This window comes from Athene noctua, chromosome 18, assembly GCF_965140245.1.
Source record: "Athene noctua chromosome 18, bAthNoc1.hap1.1, whole genome shotgun sequence".
Taxonomy (NCBI): domain Eukaryota; kingdom Metazoa; phylum Chordata; class Aves; order Strigiformes; family Strigidae; genus Athene; species Athene noctua.
Window position 1 is genome coordinate 1,982,903 of NC_134054.1, and position 23,687 is coordinate 2,006,589.

At 43.7% G+C, this 23,687-nt stretch overlaps 1 protein-coding gene across 1 annotated transcript in view; it reads right to left on the reverse strand.

The window, feature by feature from the left end:
* The window catches only part of SHISA6 (shisa family member 6), a 254,984-nt gene that overhangs the window by 184,719 nt on the left and 46,578 nt on the right, over nucleotides 1–23,687 (reverse strand). The window contains exon 3 of the mRNA XM_074921896.1: nucleotides 12,898–12,993. Coding sequence (XP_074777997.1) covers nucleotides 12,898–12,993 — 96 coding nt within the window. The remainder of the gene's footprint in view (nucleotides 1–12,897; nucleotides 12,994–23,687) is intronic.

A 23,687-nucleotide genomic window follows, 5' to 3' on the forward strand; every position in this document is an offset into this window, starting at 1 on the left:
CAGAGGTCACAGTGAAGCAATGAGGGTCAGCTGTGGCCCCCACCTTGTGCCACCGTTTTTTTTTTTCAGTTGTGACTCAAGCTCTTCCCATGTAGTTGTTGCTCAGTTCTTGCTCCCCTTAGTTGTAGTGTCCTATTTGTGACCCAGGTCACACCAAACTGGAATGAATATAGGGTATTTCTGGTACTCTGTGGGTACACACTATTAACTGTTTTACAAGATGAACCCCTGCCCTGGACACTTACGGGACATCATTAAGTCAAGGGGTTTTGCTCCGGTCCCAATAGTCTGAGGCACTTAAGCCTCAGACCTGAATGTTCATGTTGCTTTCCTTACTCCTCTTTTAACACTTACAGTAACTTTGCCTATCTCACTAACTGCAGAAGTATCATGATGTGTTTTGTGTCCTACACACTCTTGATCTCAAAAGCAACTTGCAACAGTGAGATCCATGGGCTAATACACTGAGTCAAAAAGCATTTCTTGCTCTCTGTTCTGAATTCAGAGTTTTTAATTCAATGCCTTTCAGTTGCCATACAGAAAGGATTCATAGTATTCACCAAACCACTTTCTCTGTCCCAAATCTACTTTGCAAACATTTATCTGCAGCTCTGTCCAAGCACAGACACTTTGCCAGGAACCTTTAAAGACTTTATTCATATTATACCTCCTAATATGAACCTCAGGTTATTCTCATCACCTATATTTGAACTGGCTCTATTTTTAGTTTCCTGGTTTAAAATGAATATGAGGACATGCCTTTCATAGACTGTACACTCTTGGTATCTGACTATATCTAAATTAATAACAGCAACATACACTTTGAAATAAAACTTATGTTACATTTTAAACAATTGAGACAGGGTGATGACATAAAAAGAATACATAAGAGTGTAGTACCTTAATAAAATTTTGAAGTGCTATGTTTCCAAAGAGTAATCTGTGAGTTATGTGCACAGATATGGCCCCACATAAAGAGCTGATCTGCTCAGAAATATGATTGTGTAGGATGAAGGTTTTTTACTCAGTAAATCTGCATCTCGCTGTCTGCACTAACATTTTTCTTATTGTAGCTGGGAAGGTAAGAACCTGAGCTCAATCTATCTCATGCATTGATCACAGAATTTGAACAAACCCCCACTAGCAAAATCCAGTTTGACTCCTAGAGTCAGGGATCAAATTTCAGACTGACCAGTAAACTCTTATAAGCACATTTCTTCCAGGAACATCAGCTACATTAAAAAAAAAAGAAGGCTCTAGTGTGTCCTTAATTCTTTCCTTGTTTGGAGGGCGAAATGCACATTGGGAAAGAAAACCCACCATTTTCTCAAGGGCCAGGTGTGCAGCAGCAGTATAGCATGGTCTGAACTGGCATACATAGATTTATTTTCTGCAGCAGATTCAAGCCAGTGCCATTTAAATCAATTAAAAAATACCAGTCATTGGCAGAAAGTGGGCTTGGAATCAGCTCTTTAGTTGAGGAACTAGGCTGTCATCCAGAAACTGTATGTCAGCTATATGAATTACTGGCAAAACCCCAGTTTCTCTGTTCATTCACTTGATGCTAGGCCTATCCGAGTTAGAAAAACTGTCATGAAGAGATCTGTTCCTGCTTGAAGGATTTCTGCTCCATGCATCTTCCTGCTACGGGCATTATCTCATCGTTTGGCTCCAGCTGAAACACTGCTCTCTGTTCTGCAGCTACTAATTCAGAAGAAAAGTCAGTGAAAAGGAGGTGCTTCTTGCTTTTCATCTGTCAGACAAAAAATTCACAAGATCAGTCTAACCACCAGTCTCAGAAAGTGCCATAGACCTGGGTTCTGGCAGCTTTACCCCATGAGAGCACCAGAAGCAGCCTCAAGGCACTGCATGGAAATGATACCCTCATCCGGGAAAACCTTTGGAGGAATCGCGACTACCTTTTTATAAGGAAATAAGGGCACGTTGTTACAATGAGTTGTTGTGGGCACCTGTTTTCAGGAGTGTGATGGCCACTGCACGAGGGATTTCAGGACCGTGGAGAGTTTTAAAGCCACTACCTGAAAACTGGGGCTGACGGAAGGGGTTTACTCTAGTTTTAAGCAGAAATGGAGATGCTGTCAGAGAGGAAAACACTGCCCTAGCAACAGTCAGGAGCTGAGCAGTGGGAAGGGGCTCAGCGCTCCAGATGGGGTGTTTTTTGGCACAGCTGGTGGGGGACTCAGTGCAATCCCTCCTCTTCTATCCAACACCTCTGATCAGCACTATGACTGTATTCTTCCCAACAGATGGTAACTTTTAGGACACTTGCTGGCGTCCTAAAAGAGAGGCAGAAGGAAGAGTGCAGGACTCACTTTGGAAAGTCCAAGCAAGTAGAAAATGATCTACTCATCCTTCAGTCCATGGTCCTTGCTCACTTCCCAACATAATCTGCTTGCTCTGAGGAATCTTTGGAGAATCTGCTGGCCCTACCACCTCCTGAGATCTTCCAGGTAGCAAACCATCTCCATCTTCAGGAAAATGACAGATGAGAACTGCTTATTTCTCCTCAAGTCCTGAGAGGACTGTAGCACTTTGACTCAACTGCCTACCCACTGCCGTGGCAGCAGAAGCAATTCCTGACACAGGGGACTGTAAATTCATTTCAGCCTCAAAGCAGTTGCAAAGGACAATGCAGTGCAGTTGCCTCCCTTATCTCCTCCCTGCCTTTCAGGAAACCTGCACTTTTTGTTCATGGAGAGCAGGAGCAAATTTGCACTGCACAGACTTCCTTTACCTATAAAAAAGGTATGCTACACCTTAATTTAATAACCTAAACTCAATCACAGCAACGTCACTCTGGCAAGCAGGAAATTGCTGAGCTCTGTCTCTTCCTGAGTGCACAAAGAGTAACTCAACAGTTAGAAATATCTTCCAGCTCAAGCAAGACCTTTCACGTATGTGCCAGAGAGAAACTGCTCCTTCTCTGGAGCAAAAAATAGGCTTCTGGTTTCTAAGACCTGAGCTTAACTGTGCAAGGATCTTAGCTCTTCCCCTAGCATCTGCTGTCTCAGTCTATGAAAGCAGAGGCCTTACACTTGTGAGTAGTGTGTCTCCCACAGTCCAAGGCTGCCAGCAGGCCACACTGCATCCCAGCACACAATGACGAACAGAAGCAGGGCAACAGTCATCCTGGTCCTGCTGGTGACCTCAGCCTGAGGCACCAGGATCGATGGAATGCACAGGCTCTCTCACTGAGTAGAGAGAAGGGTTTTGGTGCCTAGCTGAAAACACAAGCCTGACTTTAAGCCAGAGAGGGTAGGAATCATCTGGCTTCACTATCGACCTCTAAAGTGACCTTTCGGCCCCATGAATGGAAGATTAATGGTTCATTGACAAATGTCACCACCGCTAGTCACTATGACACAATCTAAATGGAAGGAGGTTCTCAGCCTACAGGATTTACCCTGTCCTGGAAGAGTAAAGCAGCCCTACTTGGATGCAACTCCAGCTGACAGGACAAGAAGAGGCTGAAAACATCTACATCTGCTGTCTCTGAACCAGCAGAGCATTGTGCTAACAGCAGCAGGTCTTCTTACACAACAGCAGGTTACAGTTCAGATTCCGTTATTTCAGCTGAGGCTAGATTAAGGGTCCAACACACTAAAAGCCACAAATTTTGTGCTTAGGTAAAGACAACTCTATTATCCTTTTGACTGCAAAACCCCTGCAGTAGGAAAGCCCTCATTCGGCTGTTTTAACATGCACCTCTTGGAGCATGGACATGAAACCTGTAGTAAAGTCATGTTAGTATTAAACAAAACCGACCTTGGAATAGAATAATATGAAGCAGAATTCCTCCAGCTGAGGAACAGAACAGGAACTGAATGACTAGAGAACCACAGCTCTGTAAAAGTAGGTTTGGGACAACAAAGTGATATTGTAAACTGTGAAATTTAACATTCCTACTTCAACAGATATTCAGCTGTGGTACACCTGTAAATCCAACACAAGGAATAAGAGATCTGGGGCATGGCTCGTCCCCATCTAGGAATCATGATTCCCATCTTCAACCTGTAGCCTTCGGTCACCAACACAATGTAAACTAATCACAGCCAGGGGCCTGCATGCTGTCAAGAGATGGAGATTAATCTGTTCCAAAGATTAGAAAATGTCAATCAGTAAGTTTAAGCCAGCCTCTCAAGGACTGTCTGCAATGATTTTTGTGGCATTTGTTGTATAAACTCCCTACAATTGTTCACAGTTTCATACCGACTACTAAAGGATAAACTGAAGCTCCTGAGACCAAATACTTTCCTTGACTGAATATCATATCTAGAAAGTAAATCTGGAAAGCAAACCTGGGGCCTGTGTCTCCAAAGACACTTGATGATGAGCCAGAGTTCCTCCCAAGAAACTTTAGAAGATAAACTTTATATAACATACTGGTTTTGCTATAGCAGTAGATTTTAGGGCATGCCCTGAGCTCTTCATCTGCCAAACTCTGACCACAGGATTCGTTTGTTCTGGTGAGATCTCAGATGCTTCAGAATTACAGATCCCTCTGCAAAGTCCACCCAAGAACCTCAATTTTTTCACAATATTTGAATTTCTTATTTATAGTCCACAAACATAATTAAGACTGAATGCTGACCTGCTAAAGAAACTCTAAGGGTGATTCTTAATTTCAGGTAAAATCCCTGTTTGGGGAGATAACCAGCCTGAGATGCTCAGTTACACTGTAGCAGGAAATCATAAGGGGTTTTTTATACATCAGTTCTTGATAATAAATATAGAAAAAGACATTCTTCAAAGAGAAGTTTATGGCATGCAGCTGAAGCTCCCTGTTTCATAGATATCTGGGCTGTAACTGCCAGCTTTTCACCAGCCTTCAGCTCAGTTTTCAAAGGTATCTGCCAAAACATCATGGAGAGTTGACAGACTGTCTGTGAAAGGGCATCCAATAATAGGCAGGGCTTTTTTCTTCTCCTCTCAGCTACTGTAATTTATTTTGATATACTGTTAACACACAGCAGAAAGAAGAGGAATCCATTCTAGAGTCCTAGAATACTGAAAACCATCCCTGAGAACTCATCAGAGTGCTGGATGCAATGGAGTTTGTAGGACAAGTAAGTGGGCAGCAAAATAATTCATAGAACACAGACAGAGAACAAATTGATTGATAACTTCTGTGATTTATGTTGACATGGAAATATAAGGTCCTCAGCAGTGGCAGTGATGAAAGCTAGTCCCAACCTCCTGTGCATGCCTGGTCTGTAAAGGGGACCACATGCTGAAGTCAAAAGCCAAAGATGTTCCATGACCTTTTGCAGTGCCAGGTGCAAGTTTAGCTCCAATATTGCAGGTTTCAGTACTAGCTGCCAAAATACATTGGCTAATGCCAGCCCAGATGTTCACATGCAGAAAGGCACAGGGTGGCCTTTCCTTGGCTCAGACACAAGATTCTGGGTTTAACTGTCCCTCAGTGAGAAAGAAGAGGCAACTCAACCTGGTTGGCATCCTTCCTCCCCACCTCAGTCCTGTCTGTGTCCTCCAAGAGGCATGTTTGATCAGGTCAAGTTAAAAATGCTACCAATCAGCTGAAGTGGTGTACAACATGATCTCCAACTGACAAATGTCTCTTCACATGCACCAGTGAGGCTGTCCACAGGGGAAGCTTGATTTTTTTTGCTGCATGCAACAATTTTCATTTAATAACTGGCTACAGAACCACTGTGGGCTTCTTACTGCAGGAATCTGAACCTCCTGGCTTAATAGTGATACGTGTGCTCCATGCCTTGCTTGTGGTCATTTTTCTGCTGTTTCCTTTATAATCTTGAGGAAGATTCTCAGATTAGCTGCCAATCCTCCTTCTGCTCATTGCTCAGGGTGTGGGACACACTAGCTCAGAAAGCCATTTCCAAAACAGTCTCTCCAGGTTGTGCTTTAAGCCAGGTTTGTGACCAGTTTGTCTGAAGACAGAAGGGCATGAACCCATCACCTTCGTTATTTCAACATACTTCACAGAAGGTGACCCCAGGGATTGATGGGGTTTTGCTCATGTTCACCCCATTCCTCACCTACAGTAGTGGCACGCTGCAAAACTGCTGCAGGCATTGGTATGTTTGCCATGACTTCCCGCTTTCCTCCCACCCAGCTATACAGAGAGTTAGGAAAAAAAAAGAGCTGTCCAGACTGATGAGAAATGGACGGTTGCGTCTGAAGTCGATTAAATAATTCAGGGTGGATTGAAATGCACTATTGCGTAATGGAATCTTTCTGCAAAGCCGTGAAGCAGTTTCTACATCCCAATGATTCTGTTTTCAAGCCAATACAATTAAGTGTCAGAATATGCAATAGTTTAAATTAATCTGGAATCAGAATGCAAGTGATCTTTAGCACACACGCTGCAAGACACCATAAAAATCATTAGATATTATCCAGGATGAACATAAAATGAATCATTGGGATGCAGCAGGCTCTGGCTTGACATCTCACCGTTGATACAAAATGTCTAACAAGTGTTTAATGAGAAAAAAAGACTCAACATACCTCACCCTCAATTTTTGCATAATCTATTCATGGCATGTTACAGAGGCAAGTATGAAAAAAATGACCCTTAAACTTCTCCCTTTCCCTGTATTAATGGGCCCTACTGCAAGTGTGGATTACTAACGATGTGGGAAGGCAGTAAATTCCATGTTGGAGCTGACTCACTGAATGTTTTGTACTGAATTGGGTCGATGCTGGTTGTGACAGATGTAATCCAAGACCTCAAAATTACAAATTAAGGGCATGACCCAGTACTTCTGGAAAGTAACTGGAACACAAGGCTGCCAGTCAAGTGACAGGGAACCAGCCATGACAGCAGGGAACCAGGGCAGTGCTGGGGAGAGCAATCACACTCCTCAAACTGCTAATGATGATTAAATTAATAAATCTCTTTCCTCCCATTCATCTCTGAATCATATTTACATGCCAACAGACCAGTAAAACGGTTGGTTCCTGAGTTGATGCTTGTAAAAGGGGCTCAGTTGGTGTCTCCAAAAGGAACAGCAGTGTGCGTAAAAGAGGAATGTGTACAATGTGTGTACAAGAGGAAGTGGTGTCAGCCAGTATGAATACGCAATTCTGTTTTACCACATGTCATATCACGTTTAGTCTGTATGCAAAGCTTGCAGCACGCTGAATATTATAAATTCACTGAGGTGTCTGCATAAAAATTACTTTGCATACAGATATGTCATTTATAAAATACAGAGCCTGTCACAGATATTCTTCAGCTTGCAGAAAAACCAATGAAGGCGGGAAGAATGTGCAAATGAGGGAACACGATGGATGGATAGACCAAGACATTTCAAGAAGGAAATGACCTGATCCTCATATCAACAGGGGATGTCCCACAGCGCTATCATTATCACCAAGCTTTTCTAGGAGTCACATGAGCATGAATTTGGCAATGCTGTTTTGGGTAAACATAGACTTAGTCATGAGTCATTTACTCTGTGCTTTCTCTCTCCATACAGAGGGAAGGCATCACCTTCCAGTGGGACCAGCAGAGGCATGGTTCTGGGAAAGCTCTGGAGCTCCTGAGGGAGAAAAAGATGAGAAAGTGGAGCTGCTGGTCACTTCAGTTGGCTGAAACACCGAGGCAGCTCAGGAAGGTCCTTGTTGCTAAGTATGATCTAGAGCTTCATTTGTCCTCTTTCATGTTTGCCTTTGTAGGTGGTTCTCACAAACAAACACAGATGTTAAACTGTTGGATAAAGCAAGCCATTGCTTTACTCTTGAAACCTGTCTTGCACTAAGCCTGTGTGACCCTACTGACATCAGGCCATCCATCTCCCACTACCTGCCCGTGGGGTGACTGTGGGAGCACAGTGCACCCCCCAGCAGTCTGAATCTCCAGGAGGCTGCACCCAAGGACATGACGGTCTGGCCATGGACTGGCAGCACAAGGCACCAGGTCAGTGATGCGGCAGCTCCCTCAGCTTGTCAGAGCCCACTAATAGACAAGCAAGTGGAGAAGAGCCATGAGACTCAGGTGTTACCCCAGGCCTGTCAGCTCTCCCTCCCATCCTGACATTACCTTGTCTCCTTTCACTCTCACAAACCCCTGCAGCTTCCAAACCTTGCACCATGGGATATAATGGTCTGTCTGTCCTCAAAATAATTCATGCACATGCACATGGCCTGGGAGACAAAGATGATAATTTTCTAAGGTGGGACTAGATCAAGAACAATTTGGTCTTTTTGAATATGCACCAAAAAAAGATGACTTGAGGGAGATATTGTCAACTGTGAAAAAGCAAGAAGTCAGCAACAGCTGACCTCTCACTTTCCCCTGTGCATCATTTCAGGTAACAGCCAATGGGATATTTATCAGGAGATGGCAAAGGGTGAGGCTGTATCTGGGGAGTATGGTGTCTAGTTGGGTGTACAGTCCTGCTAAAGGAGGAATACCATGATCCCACACACCAGGCACATGTGCTCAACCAAAACCAGCCAAAACCTCACACGAAGGGCTGTACCATCCAAAGAGTGCCCTGCAAATGCACAAGGTACAACCATGTTGCAGGACAGCGAGAACAGAGGCCCAGGCAGGCAAATCCCACTTTCAGGCTGTAAATCTTGCCGTTTACGCACCAAATATCACAAGATAAAATGTGACTGTAGGTAGCTTTTATTGCTCAGTCACCAGGCTGGCTTCTCCATACCAACATTGCTTTCACATTGCCCACACTACAGGATGCTGTGCAGCTCCACAGAGATGCCAGCAGCAATGTAGTCAGGCTTTAAAAGCCACATCACACTGACTTGGATACATGGCTCATTGTTTTTTCCTGACTACTGGCACTGATGGAGAACATCCTAGGTGCAAATTTCAGTGGGATACTTGAAGAAGTGAGACTCCTGCAGATGCCCTAACTCAGAGCACATCTCTTAGTGAATCAAGGAACAGTAAAGATTTGAAGCCTTGAATCAGAAGTGAGAGGTTCCATTTCTGAAAGTGTTATTGGGCAGGCTTTTCCACACATGCTTTTCAAGTTGCAGCCCTACCTCTGCACCTCCTCAAGGACTTGGCATAAACTTTCAAGAAACTAGCTGATTGTACAAAAGTCCTGTTTTTCCCTACAAGATGACCCTGCAGTAGAGGAGTCTAAAATCCCATATTCCTCCCGCCTCATGTTTCCTGACCCCTAGCACTCAGTTCGACTGGGAAATTAGGCTTTTCCAGCAAAAAATCCCTCACTATTTTTAATGCTGTTGAAGAGTTACTAGGAAAAGAAAGAAGTTGTTTAGTGATGAAGTGAGTTTATCATCTTCTCTACGGAATTTCTAATGCTGTCACAGTCTGAAATAAAAGGAGCCCAATTCCATTCGGAAACTGTTTTCAAGGTCTGAGGCTGGTAGTAAAATCACAAAATAAAAATTATATTTTTACCTGAAAACTCAACAATCATGATCTGGAGTAGTTAATCTGAAGTGAATTTACTGCTTTGCAAGATGTGGTCACTCTTTGTGGTTGAATATCCATGTGGGTGCTTGCTCCATGTTGTGTTGCAGCTGCGCAAGCTTCTGTGTGACTGAGCTCTGCAGAGCCCTGGCAGGACAGGGAGTATGGTCCGTGTTAGGGTAGTCTCTACCCGGGACATTTGAGAGTAGGAAGATGCTCGGAGAGAGAATAGGTTGAAGAAGCTGGTTTTTAAATTAGGTTAGTGCACAGAGGGATGTGATAGCTTCTGTCTTCAGTATTCCTACTTGTTTCACTGGAGCACTGAACTCTCATAGCAACTACCACAGCAATTGGAGCAATAGTAGCTACTCCTATACAAGCAAGTGCAAGTGGGATTCATCTGCCTTCCTCTGATGGCTAAAAGACCTAGCCCCACACAGCTCCCCTCTTGCTACAGGTGTGAAAGTGCTACCTAGCACCCATACAGTGAACACTCATTTAGAGGTGTTGATGTCTCCCAGGTGTCTCTACATGGAATTGAAGGCTATTACCTCAGAATAAAATGTCTTACTTCTAGCTATCTAATATTAGATGAGATCAGCCTCATCGTGTGTCTCACCATGGACACTTTCTATGGCCTGAAGACTTTGGATTCATTCCTAGATCATCATGACAGACTGGCAGTGAAGTCTTTTACCATGGTTTGAAGAACACACTATGTAGTGATTTTATAGACTTAAATGCCAGGCAGTGATGCATTGCCTAATGGAGTGTCATATAAGAATCATAAATCACAATCTTGAAGGAGCTTGTGGATGTCAGACATGTGAATATGCTGATTTGGTATCCATGGTAGTTTGGCATGTCTGACATCTTTGTCTTCCTCCCAAAATAGATTAGCTCTTAAATATTACTCAGCACTTGGAGTTCTGCCACAGCACAGAAGACAGTTGAGAAAACACCAAAAAAGTGTCTCCCAGTGCAAAGAAATATTGAGATAAACTTCATGGGCTTTGTTTAGTCTAAAAGCAGAACCCTCTTCCATGGTGGTGTAACAGCAAGGCAGGGTGAGGTTATTTGGTTAATAGTAGTGGAGGTAGAGATTTTAACACATGCACTGGGAGTAAAATAGGACAAAATCTGAGCATGAAGTTGTTCAGTTGAAGCATAGTACTGTAAGCCTTGCTGGAGCACTCCTCTCTCCTGTCTACATGTACAGCTGAGTTGCCAGTTCAAACTGAACACAGTAAATCTCTCATGTAATATTTCCAAAAATAATCAAATGATACAGGGCACAACTCTAATGATAGAGCCCCTAAGTCGTTTGTTACATCCAAAGTCCCTGCTTTCACAGCACAAATAGGCAATCAAATCATCTCACAGACAAAGACAAATCTACACATTTGCACAAGCAAACAAGGCAGTTTGCCTGCAGAATGTGTGGAGATGTTAATCACTTGCACCAGTCATGAGTGAGCATGTGAATTTACTATTAAGAAGTTAGAAGTTATCATTATCGTACTGTTCAAATAAAATGTGAATTTACAGGTAGATGAAAAGTAAATTCAAACGCCAATCCATTCTTTTATGTCCATAAACAGCCAATATACAGTCTAATATATTCACATAATAAAAAACTTTTATTCATTTTGGAAAGCTCCACCCGATCTGATGGCTGTTGGGAGAGGAGGTACATAATCAGTCTGGACTCCCCTTGCTCATTCTCCCAACTTCTTAGGGATAGGAAATGTGCTCTGAGGGGCTTCCAGCAAAGCCAGTGGAAAAGGTGTGAAAACCACTGGTGGGTCTGTAGAAGAACAGAGCCCCCAGGACTTTTCAGTGACAGAAGGAAAGCAGGTTTTACTCTTATCTGGGAAGGAACTGGGAAAAGCGTATTGTACAGAAAACTGCTTGAAGATAATTCATATGTCTGAGACAAAGAAGCAGGCTTTACAGACATGCCCAGGGTTATCCACGTGCTTGATCAAGGCTATCTGGACACACCACTCTGTAAACCACAACTCTACCGGGGTACACTTGCTATCTTACCCTAATACACTGTCAGGCCTGATGTGGTGTGACAAGACTGTAAAACTCCTTTTGGATGGGGAGGAGAAAGGGAGACCTTGTGTGAAATGCCATCCATGAGTCCTTCCTTGAACCATTTCAGTTCCCAGCCCACCTGAAGGTTCATGGTGATTTCCTTTGCCTTCCTTCCACCGGTGCAGTGCCAGGCTGGAATTGCAGGGTATTGTATTACAAGTCCCACGGGTGCTGCCTCAGCCTCAGTAAACTTTATTTAAGCACACACAGACATACACAGACAATATACATATATTTGTTTCTTCTCTGACAGTTCTACAGGACCAACACTGCTTTGGATGACACTTGTGGAGAATTTGAAAAAGTGCAGGAAATGTACGAAAAAATAAAGGTCTTTTAATAATTTGAGTCATGGTCATCCACAGAAACAACACAGGTGCATTCAACCATGCGAGCACATGGACACATCTCCACATACAGTACATTGTGTCTATATAGGTATCTCCACATACATTGTGTCTATATAAATGTACAACAGTCTCAGAAGTCAGCAGGACACAAAACCAGACGAGTACTGGCATGGCACATGCTTGCACTCCCAGTGTCGCAACCCACTGCCAGTGCACCAGTGTGACTCGGTCAGGGTGGGGGTGTGAACAGAAAGATGCTCCAAACATAGTCTCACTGTACACTATAAAAACTCACCAAATATGCAACAACGTCATAAAATGAACATTCATCTGGGGTTCTGGTGACTAGCTACTTTGAGCTAGATCTCACAGCTTTTGTGTCACCACAACTCCTGGGATGTATGGTTACTTATCTAATATAGCTACAACTGTCTCTCAGCATATATTTTATATACAGTACATACACACAGAACATACACAGAGCAGTATATGTATATTTTTGTGTTTTCATGTTTGTACATTATATCACAGATTATATGAACACATAAAATATATGTTTTAGGACCTAAAAATAAATAATTTTATAAAATATTCATAATACTCCCCCCCAAAAAAAGCCCACAAGTCAAACAAAAGAAATCCAGAAAAGCACTCTTGAAGTGTTAACTGCCTGCCCTTGGACAGCATTACACTCCTTCCCCTTCCCTTTATAAGTACAGCAGCACGATGGTGGTTTGCAACCATGCACCCAGGAAAACACAAAGCAGTATAAATTGTTGAACTGCAAAGTCAGAGTGGAGTCTGGAGTCTGGCTGTCCAACTCGACACTCTCCCACCGTCTCCCTTGCTAGGATTTAAAAGGTTCTGCCAGGAGCACAGTATTTTACCTGCAGCAATATTTGCTAGACTAAATCTACTGACTGCAGTCCAATACTGTTATCTCATAGCACTTAGAACCCAGCTTCTGAGTTATAGCTTTTTTTATTTAAAACAATCTTTTTATTTAGCAAAAAATTGTTTCCACTGTACCCTTCGTGTGTCCTCTTCCTAATGTGACAAACCCGGAGGAGATGAAATTATGGAGATCTGGCCCTCCACTTCGATAAATATCCTTTCCATAGTGACCTGCCAAGGAAAAGAAAACAAAGAACCCTTTATTCAGTGCCTGTGTACACATATATATATACACACATATATGCTATACGGTCCCTCTGTAACCCTCATAGATGAGTACCAAGACCCCACCACATGGTTACATTATTAATGGATAAAGAGGGTATAACAGAACATAACAGCTATAGCAGCATCAAAGTCTTATTGTTTTATTGGCAAAGATCTATGGAGAACAATTGCATATCTTGATAACTGCCAAGGAATGAACAGATTCTGGTAGGGAAACCACTGAAGTGCCAAACCAAACACCCCAATCTCCGGGAAATTTGATCATCAGTGGCTCAGATTCAGGTATGCTAGGAAAAGCACTCCCAAGGAACTGATCTCACTCAGACCTTCAAGACTAAGGAGCTAAGTGAAATCAGAAGAGATGTGGGGTTGATTCTTCCCTATTCCAGCCAGACCTCTGAGAACGTTCATGTTGGTAGAGATTTTGTCTCAGCACAAAAGCAGAGGTGCAAATATCATTCTTGTCCGGGCTGGACCCAAGCCCCCATTACCAGTATGATAGCAAATCGTCTTTTAGCTTCGATTTGCTCTGGTCCTTGAATGGCATCCCTAGATGCTTTCTCAAGTGCAATAGTCTTCTGCAGAACACTTCCTAGGAGCTTTCTCAGTCCATGACAACAGAGTAGGTTCAAGAGACACCCAGCTTTTTAACATTTTAATATTTCAATATATTAATACAGAAAAAGGCCTTCTGCCTCCCTGTTACCATGCAAAGCTCGGAAATGAGGACATAGATAATTTCTCAGATACTCTTTATCATCTCCTCCCTTTTTCTTGTTGTTAATTTTTCCATTCCTTTTATTTTAGACAGAGGCAAAGATAAGATAGGTGTGGGGGGAGGGAAGTAAGGCAGCCTCAGGGGCTGGGAATGCAGCTCTCTCCCTGTTAAGTCTCCATCTTCTCCATGCCTTTCTGCACAAGCCCATGATGCATCACTCTTCTTCTGATCCATGGTGGCTGGAAGTCCAGCATGGCAGATGGTCCAGCGCACGGCACTCAAGCAAGAGAGCTGAGTCAGGAAGCTATGGGGAGGGCCAAATGGGCATCAGGGGTCCAGGTGGAAATGCAGCCTGGGGCCACGTTCTGGCTGGCTCACATTGCCTCTGACAGATGCTACAGCCCTTTACTATTTTTCAAACACTGAGACCAAATGCCGTTTGTTCTCATACACTTTCAGGCTCTCTGGCAACACTGTGAAAACTAATGGGAACATAGACTTTGAAATCTCATCAGTCTGCAGTGTTTTCCTCTTTCCTTTTTAGCCAGTCATTCTCATCCCAGTATCCCTGCAGCTACTATTCCTGTCATCAAAGTCCACCTTGCATGTTAGTGGGCTGAGGGTAAGCACTGCCCCCCAAGGTCTAAATTATCACAGAATGTCTCATTGTTCTGCCCTGTAATGGATCTGAGCAGGCTCAAAACCCCAGTCCCTACTCAGGGAGGACACCAGCAAGTCTCTGGCCAGGAGAGCCTTGCATAGACTTTGCCATCACACAGGCATGCTGAAGATCCTCAGAAGAGGCTCACATATGGCAAGCATAAGATGTTGAAACTTCTGACAAATGTTTATTCCCATCTAATAGAAAAAGCATCTCACTCCCTTCCCTCACATATTTTTTCTGGTCAAGGTCAGTCAAGTGCTCTCTGTAAACTTCTGAAAACACATATAAAGTGTTTCTACAAGTTTGGGAGTTGTTAGCAGCAAGGCAGTTTTCTTCTTACAGTAATGCACAGTGGTAGCAAAAACATTCAAACGTGGAGGCATCCACCCATAAATTGGCTGAGAAGAGAGTTTCCAGAAAGAAGAATGATTTTCTGCTTCCACAGGAAAGATCATGGGCTCTTTCTTCTTCACACCTAGGTCTTGCAACTCTGGCTGCTGTGTTCCTGGAAAAGGGTGGCAGACTTTGCCTCTGAGTCCCTGGAAGCTATTCTTGCTTCATGAGATGTTTGTTCTTGTTCTGAGAAGCCTGCAGAGATGGCCTGTGGCTTCAATGTCCAATTTGCTTTCTTCTTCTCTATCACTTTTCTAAAATGTGCTGCATTTTTTCTTTTCAGTAAGCCAATTTTTGCTCTTATACCATCAATTTCTGTGCTCTCAGGGCCAGCTACTCTAGTGACTGGCACTCTATCAGTGCCATAAATTTACCATTTTAAACAATGATAAGGGAAACACATAAATAAGTGGTATTACCTCTAGCTGAAATCAGCTGTCTTTTATATGTCCCTTTGGAGAATCTGTTTAAGACAGAGATCAAGAAGGGGAAGCATATAAAAAAAACCCAAACAAACATTTACTGGCAGATTGAAGATCGTTCATCATTCACTTACTCTCTGAACCTTGCTCTGCCCCTTCTTAGAGTACGTAGTAGTTAAATTAAAACATTCTTGTGATAACAAGCCATTAGCTTTTGAACAGGAGATATGTTTTCCCATGAGAAACTTGAATTTGTAGACTTCAAGCAGCATGAAGTTTCCCTTTTTATGGACACATTATAGGATGCTATGCTTGTTTTATATGGTTTTTTATTCCTGCTCACTTGTGATCATTTCTCTTGGCTTTGCAGTGTAAAAATGCTGGTACATGGCTTTTAGTTTTAGAAGCGCCCTGGGGGCTGCTGGTGGGCCAAGCTCAGGTGCTGTTATTCACACAGACTTTTCCATAATCGCTTCTTGACTGAGATGTTTCGCACTGGAAGTGAATGCTTCCTTCTGCCTTACCAAGATGCATGTGCCCAGCAGCTGCAGCAGAGCTAAAGAAGCTCAAGCATAAGTAGACAAGGCTGCAGAGTAGTGGAAGCGCAGACAGGGCTATGCCAGACCAGAAAACATCCCTGTTTCATTCTCCTTTGTGGCTGTTTTCCTCCTTCCTACCTTCAGCTGTGAGCTCTCACCTAGCTGCTGGGAGTCCTTCCACAGTTGGTGAGAGGGACTGGCCCTGCCAAAAGGGGGTTCAGCCACGAGCTGAGCTTAACTGAGCTAAGCTGGTGATGGAGATGCTCGTCTCATGGGCTAAGAAGGAGCACTTGCACCTTATCCAAGGTGTTCACTTTTAGTAGGCTGAAGCTGGGTGTTTCTCTCTGCCCTATGGTGACAGAGCTAAAAATGCCCTAATTCCTCAAAAAACAAGTGTAAACAGACGGATTTTCATTTCAGTTCAGATTTCTAGGTTTTTTTATTGCCAGTAAACACCCAACCAAAAAAACCCTGCCATTCCAGACAGAAAGAGCCTCTCTGTGAAACCTCACACGGTTCCCCCGAGCAATTCCTGATGCCAGGGGCTGCACCAGCCCCCGCTGTTGCAGAACCCCAGGCACACAATGAAATGGAGATGTTTGAGCTTAACCTCCTGTATAAATGAGGTGAGGACAGTTTGATGGCTTTCCTGTACCTGCTCTCTACAGGCATTACTCACATTGCTCTCCCTCCTTGCCCATGTGAGCTCACATCAGAGCAAAACTGCCTATTGGTGTTGTATTTCCCTGGGAGCATACACAAGACATTCCGTGGGCTGCAGCCATCAGCGAGCTGAAACCCAGAACCCAGAGGCAGCACCCAAGACCTGAGAGAAGTCAGATCGAGCAAGTGCAGCCGAACAGTGTCTTCAGCAAGGCGAGGCAGTAGAGCCCAGCATACTCATGGCTCCCAGCACGCACTACCCATCTTTTACAGCTCCCACTTTGGGTGGAATTAGCTGCTGTCTGCTAGTTTTCCATATCCAGGTGTCCTACACAGCTAGCATGTATTAACTCTGGGGCTTGCTGGTAGCTGCACAAGGTCACAACCAGCGTCCTCATTCAGGCACCGAGCAGGACAGCAGAGAGGCTGTGTCCCCTCCACGCGCCTCTGCGTCCCTGTTTGTAAAGGGAGTTACTCTGCCTGCAAAGCACGGGGAGGTCTGTGAATGAAAAGCGCTGTATAGTAGCCAGATTTGATTACGATAGAGTCTCACAACACTCACTACTTCCAAAGCAAAGCAACCACCCACCTACCTGATCTCATGGCATGGAACATGCTAGCTTTTAATACAATATTTCTCTAGAGATTTTGCATCTCTAAGGCCTATTTCTCACGGTTAGGATAAAATTTAAAATGCTGTATTAGAGCACGGTTCTGAAGCCCTGGAGGAGGCTTTACCTTCTCTCTCACTCCCTGTTCTTGCTCACACTCATATCCATGTGCTGTAATGCAGGTAAACCCTCAGACGCAGACAGGCTTGCAGGCTTTTTCCTTAAAAGAAACGAACAGGACTCCATCAAGGCTGTCTGTTACTAAAACAAATGAAGACTAACACTAAGACAACTTAAAATTTCCAAGAGAAATTGAAACAAGGTTAAACATAACTTTTTTTTTCCTCTCCTTTAGTTATAAGGCACAGCAGAGGCAGAGAGGAGATGAGTGTTTTGCCTGCCACACAATAAATGCACATACTTTAGGGCATACAGCTCAAAGAGGGAACATTTCATTACAGTGGCATCCTGCATAACACACATATGGAACAAACTCAGTCACAAACAGCAATTACAACCGCAGCTCAGATTTAACAGAATTATTAGAGCTGAACTAAAATGCTGTTATCCACCTCTCAGAAACGTTATTACCGAGTACGGATTGCATCATCCTGAGAAGGGCAGACAGGGACTGTCATGGACAGGTTTTTGCATTGTACACTCTTGGATTTTGATCTCAATCTTGTCACAGATTTCCTTGGGAGAAAACCTACACCCAGAGGGGAGTCCCCACATCCAAACTCGGCACAAACATTGTTCTCAGACAGATCTCTGTGGAAAAAAAATTATATTGGGGGGGGGGGGGGGAGATCCCCCAGCCTACCTGCTCTGATGCTGCTCATTTCTGCTGGAGTGATTCTTTTGGAGCTATTTTACACATATCAACAGACTGAGACAAAGGGCATGAGCAGCCAAAACAACTGTAAGGTGTTTACTGAGCACATGGCAAGCTGCTCTGCATCACTCTCTCTATACTTCAATCAAATACAATCATCTCTGAATGCAAGAGAGGGCAAGGCTCCACACCCAAAATGAGGAATTCCTGGGGCCAGAGAGGCACAGGGCAGCCAGCAAGCACATAAATGATCTCAATTTGAGGAAGGTCTAACTGCAGAAATTGGTAGATATTAGACATGGCTGTGGCCTACACCACTGAAGGAAGTGTTTGCAGGCAGGTTGGGCATCTTTGTATCTTACCACAGCATAGGGTACAGGTTAACAGAGATTACAATGATAAGAAGGGCCCCCAAGGGATGTCAGTGAAACATTACAATTTTCTTTCTTAAAAGATCCAAAGAGAAGCCAGCTGGCACCTCTCACATTTGTCAGAATAAAGGCACAGTAAGGGCCACTGCAGTGTGTTTTTTTCTGGTTTAATATCATAGTTCTGGAAACACTGTCTATCCTGAACATGCAACTGTACAAAAAAAAAAGCAATTGGAAAGAGTTTATTGGCACTTAGGGTGAGCTGTCAGCATTACACATCCAGACATGGACAAGATGTGATCCAAATCATTGTAGGGAATAATAGAAAAACAGATATTCCTTAGTTTAAATCACACTGGTGGGCTAAGGAGAGATGAGTTCCACTCACCCTGTCCTAATAATGTGACAACCTACCCATAATTTAACCCTTTTCCAAAATAACTGCCTCTTCTTTCTTTATCTCCCTTTTCCTCATGCTAAGCCTTTGTCACATTCTTCACTGCTTCATCCTACTTGTTCTCTATAATATGTGACTGCTGATCACAGAGACCCAGCTTAGATAAGACCCCATGGGCCCATCTGGCCACGGACTATGCTAAACAGATTATAGGGGATGGCCTCCTCCATGGCACACTAGAAATGGTCTTCTAGGTCAGGGTGTCTGTGTTCCCTGCAAGTGCCCAAGGCTTCTGCGATGTTTTGGAAAGAGAATAGGTGCCTCACCTGAGCAGACAGGGTCAAATCTTGCCCACCATGAGCCAGGCTGTCCTGTGTCACTGAGACCAGCTAGACCCTGCTGGCATGGGCTCCAGCAAGCATATGGCTCTTGCATGTCTGACTGCCCAGTGCATCTGAAAACATGGTAAAAACTTAGACCAGGCCATGGAAGAACCTTGGGTTCAACACAGAACAAGAGGATAGTTCCAACTTGAAAATTGGGAAGTCGTTATTTTTCCTTTTGATATATTTCAGTGTGATTTCTGCCTTATCAGCTTTCAGACTGCATACGCATCGCTTTTTCAAGCCTTCTTTACAACCAAGAAGGGTAAAAGCTTACTATTCACCACGGAATACTGGATCTTTCAAGTAAAATTATTGGCCAGGAACTGGGCTTTATAGAAAATGACGCATACTGGAACACTTCCCACAGGATTACAAGAATGGGAAGTAGTTTTCTGGCACAGGGTTTGTATCAGTCCAGACTAGCAACCTGCCAAATATATGCCCACTTACTGCACAGTAGACCAAGCCAAACCCAGTGCAGTGAGCTGCATGAGTCCAGGTCGCACTCATGTATCTTTCTGGCATTGGAAAAGAGACAAAAGTGAAGGTAAAGGCTGTGCTGGCTTTCCTGATAAGTGACCAAGGGAACATCTCCTTTCTTTAACTGTTTGCTCTGTTAACTACAGCAATTGTCTTTGACTTTGCAAACCCCCTGCAAGCTATACCAAGCTGTAAGAGGCTTCAGGAAACATCAGTTTTAGGTTCTGTTAGCTTAAAAAAAATTACTATGTGAAAGTTAAATACAGGACTGTGGTGCTAGAGGGCCTTGCTGGCAACACACATTGGGGATGACAGAAATACAGTGATGAGTTCATATTCTGTTGAAGTCTAAATAAAGACACTTTAAATGAGTGAGGATTAAATCGATAGGAAAATGAAGTACAGCACCTCTCCAAGGCTCCAAATGCATGTGCTGGTTAGCAGAAAAACCTACTGAAGTACCTGATTTGTCTAGGAAACAGCTCTGCTCCCATGGTCTGCTTCTCATCAACACACAGCTGCACTGAGTTATCCAAAGCCGAGAAGGGACACTCCTTTCCTTAGAGTAGAGCAGGGGGAAAAGACCCCATGGATGTCAGGGATGAGGGGTTCATATAAACAAAGGCTTGCCAGATTATTGTACTCCCCATTCCCTGTGCTGAAGCTATTCCTCTCTGCATGGAAGGAAAGAGGAAGAAAAAGGGAGTCTGATTCTTTTTCCTTGTGGATATAAGGACCCCTGTCCATCATACGTGCCATTTACAGAAATGCCAACATGTAAAACACTGTGAAAGTACAAGCAAATCAAGACTGGCTAATATCTCAATAGAAAATTCACCGGGTTACAATTCTTGCCCAGTGAGTACAAGAATGCCACTACCTACAAGCATCCAAACAGACTTGGGGCTCCTATTCAGAGGAGTCTCAGTACTTAACAGCCCAGTGTGACTGAAAGTCAGCTGTTCCCATCGCTATTAGGCAGAGCTGTGCTGTTGCACCTCTACACTTGGAGCAGTGACATTACAACTCTGGCACCTCACAGAGCTAATGTTAGATCAGGCCAGAGCAGAGCAGGAGGCATGACTGGCTTCCAAAGAAGTGCTTTAGAGCAGCCATGTATTAAGGGGATCCTTTCAGCTTAGGCTGTCAGAAATTAATGACAAACCAACCTTTAACCTTCCTTCTGCGTCCTTAAGCACACACTATAATTGTACAGCTAGTGATACAGAAGGAGTTCAAGTTTTGTATGACTTTGGAGAGGGAGAAAACGTTTCCTTCTGTTTTTTTTTTTTACTGGGCCACGATTAGTTGACTTATCCCTAGTACTCACACATTCATGTTTACCACATAACACCCTCTCGGGGAAACATAATAGAGACTGAGGATTGTTTTATCCTCCTGCTGAATTCTGTAGCAAGGAAACAATTATTGCAGGTTGATTTAAAATATTCTATACAGAGAATACCAGTCACAACTAAACCCTGTAAGTTTTCACAGTAATGAGTATACAGCTTTATCTAATTTAGTAGTTAGCCTGCTCACTGAGCTCTTGAAGGAAGCAGCTTTAATTTCTCTCCCCGCCAACAAGCACTCAAGACCATGCCTCTTCCTTCCTGGTAAGGACCTAAACTATGGCTTTTCTGATCCCTGCCAGGTGGGACTTACGGTTTATCCTTTTTCTCTGTTGCACTAGTGAGTGCTGACATTATACAGTGAGTGTACTTGTTCTCAGATCCCTTCATGTTGGTAGGTCTGCGAACCAGGGGAATTTGGTGATATCCAGAAGTATTTATTTATACTTAAACCCAGCCATGCCTGAGGAAGGACTGCATATCTCTCAGGCTTTGGTGCATGAATTTCTGCTGGTGTGTTGGGAGATGGCTGGTCTTTGCCAATTCTCCCTGTTTCCACCTACTTAACAGCAGTAAGAAAGAAAAAGAAAAAGGGGAAAAAAAGAAGAGGAAAAAAAAGCACTTCCCTGGGAGAAATCTCCAGAGAGCAGTTGTAGGGGTGTGACAGAACAGACTGTGGGAGATGCATCATCAAACCAGCCACTGTCTTCGTAACATTTCTTTAGTATCGCGGACCCAGTGGTGGCTGGCATAAATGTGGTGACTCTGCTGGCTGCCAGGCATTTGCCCTTCCCTGTCTAAGTGGAGTTCCTATTGAAGCCCAATAAATAAGACTTTTGCTGTTACCAATGAAAATCCCCAGGGTTTGTACTGACCCTAATGGGTGGGGGTCTCATGGCTGGGCTGGGCTTGCCTGGACCTGAGCCGCTTTTGGTTTGTTTGAGTTGTGATAGTGACACAGTGTCTGTCACCTATCCTGAGCTGTCTCTGCTCTGAGACTAGCCCGCGGCTACAGCCCGACAAAGCCAGGCTGTCCCTGGTGACAAATTGAGGACCCAACCAGAGAGACATGGGAAGAGTGAGGACGACACCAGAGACCCAAGGTGAGTATTAGTAAGTTATACGTAGCCATTTTAAGGCAGAATAAATGAGTTTTTTCTGTATTAATTTGAATATGAGCACTAGTACTGTTCTAACTATTTCTTGTGTTTTGATTAGAGTGTTGAAATGTTAAATAACAAACAATCCACTTTCAGCTCCACATACAAGGTGAGGTCCCTTTGGCTATGTAGGATTTTGAGGGTAATGCTGTATCTATGAAGTGTGGTCATAAATCTGTTTCCTTTCTCCCAGCACTAATTCCCAGATCAGCGTGGAAGAAATTCAAGAGTTTCCAGCCAGAGAAAATGCCAGCTTAGATGCACATAAAGTCTTTGTTTGACACATTTAGATAAACCATCTTAATTAATTATCTCATAAATATCTTGGCTCTTTTCCCTGTAACACTGTTAAATTCCATGACACATGAGTTCTCCCCAGCAGTATGGAGCAGGTAAAGGCTGGCTCCATAAACCTCAGCCCACAGAATGTCCTGCTGGTAGCAAGCACATCATCATGCTTCACCGCTTGCTTGTACTCTGCTGTTTGCTCTGCGTGCCCTTCACTGCTGAAGTGTCATAGGCAATGCAGGGGCAAAGTGTGCTCATTTTCTTATGTGCGAGCTGGATTTCTTACTTGCTGTCAGAGATAAAAGCTTCACTTGCTGTGACAGGTTTAGTACTACCCCTCCTCCTTTTCCTCTCCACGGGAGACTGGGTGTCTCTTGCCCTGTTCCTGGTCAAAGCTGGATTGGGTTTTAGTCTGTGTCAGTACAGCACCAAGCATCGAAGTTGTTATACCTTTAAGGTTCTCACAATACATTGGTGTTATTAAGAAGTCACAGCTTCAAAGAATGCATCTTGTGCTCTGCTTTTAATGGAGGCGATCACCTCCAGAGGTGGCAGTTAGCCCCAGCTGAGCTTAGATAACTCCAGGTAACCCGGGGTACCTCAAGTGACCTGGATGCTGGAGGTACTCATGACTTAGACATTTTGCTGTGTTAAGAGAAAGGGTTGAATCTCTGTTTTCCAAGGACAACTCACATGCACTGTCGATTCATGTAGAAATTAGAAATAATGGAGGACTGATGGTAAAACCTGCAATGGTGAATAAGCAAAGGACCAAAAAGAAGCTTGTGCATAGGTGTCCTCCTGATTCAGGGTCCTATTCCGACCTGGGACTACTGGTCCTGCATTATTATGATACCATTTACATAATTATTTATATAATTTGCTTTTCACAATCCTGCTCTAGAGGGTTTTGGCTTCCTTTCAGTGGCTAGGGTACGAACAAGACAGAGCTGGACATTTACTCGGCAATGGGGATGGTTGTACTCATTTTAGCTTGGAGATCACAGTGGGCACCTCTACTTCCACTCACGGTTTTGCAGTCAAGGCCTCTCCTGTTTGCTGTATTTCCTACAGTCCCTCTTTCTTGAACCACTCTTTCACAGCCTTCCTATGGGAATAACAGCAATTACCTACATGGAAAAGTAACCCGAGGGAAGTCTCAAGTGCTATTCCAATTTTCTGTAATCTGATTTAGCAAGTGGAAGCAGCAGGAAAGAGTTCCTGCTCTGTTACAACAGGTGCTTAGAAAATTATGTCAAGAACCTATACACTAGAGAAACCCACTTCTGCAAAGGAGATGAATATGTTGTTCCAAAATTACACCGAAAATTGCAAGTCTCCAAAGGATAAGGGAGATG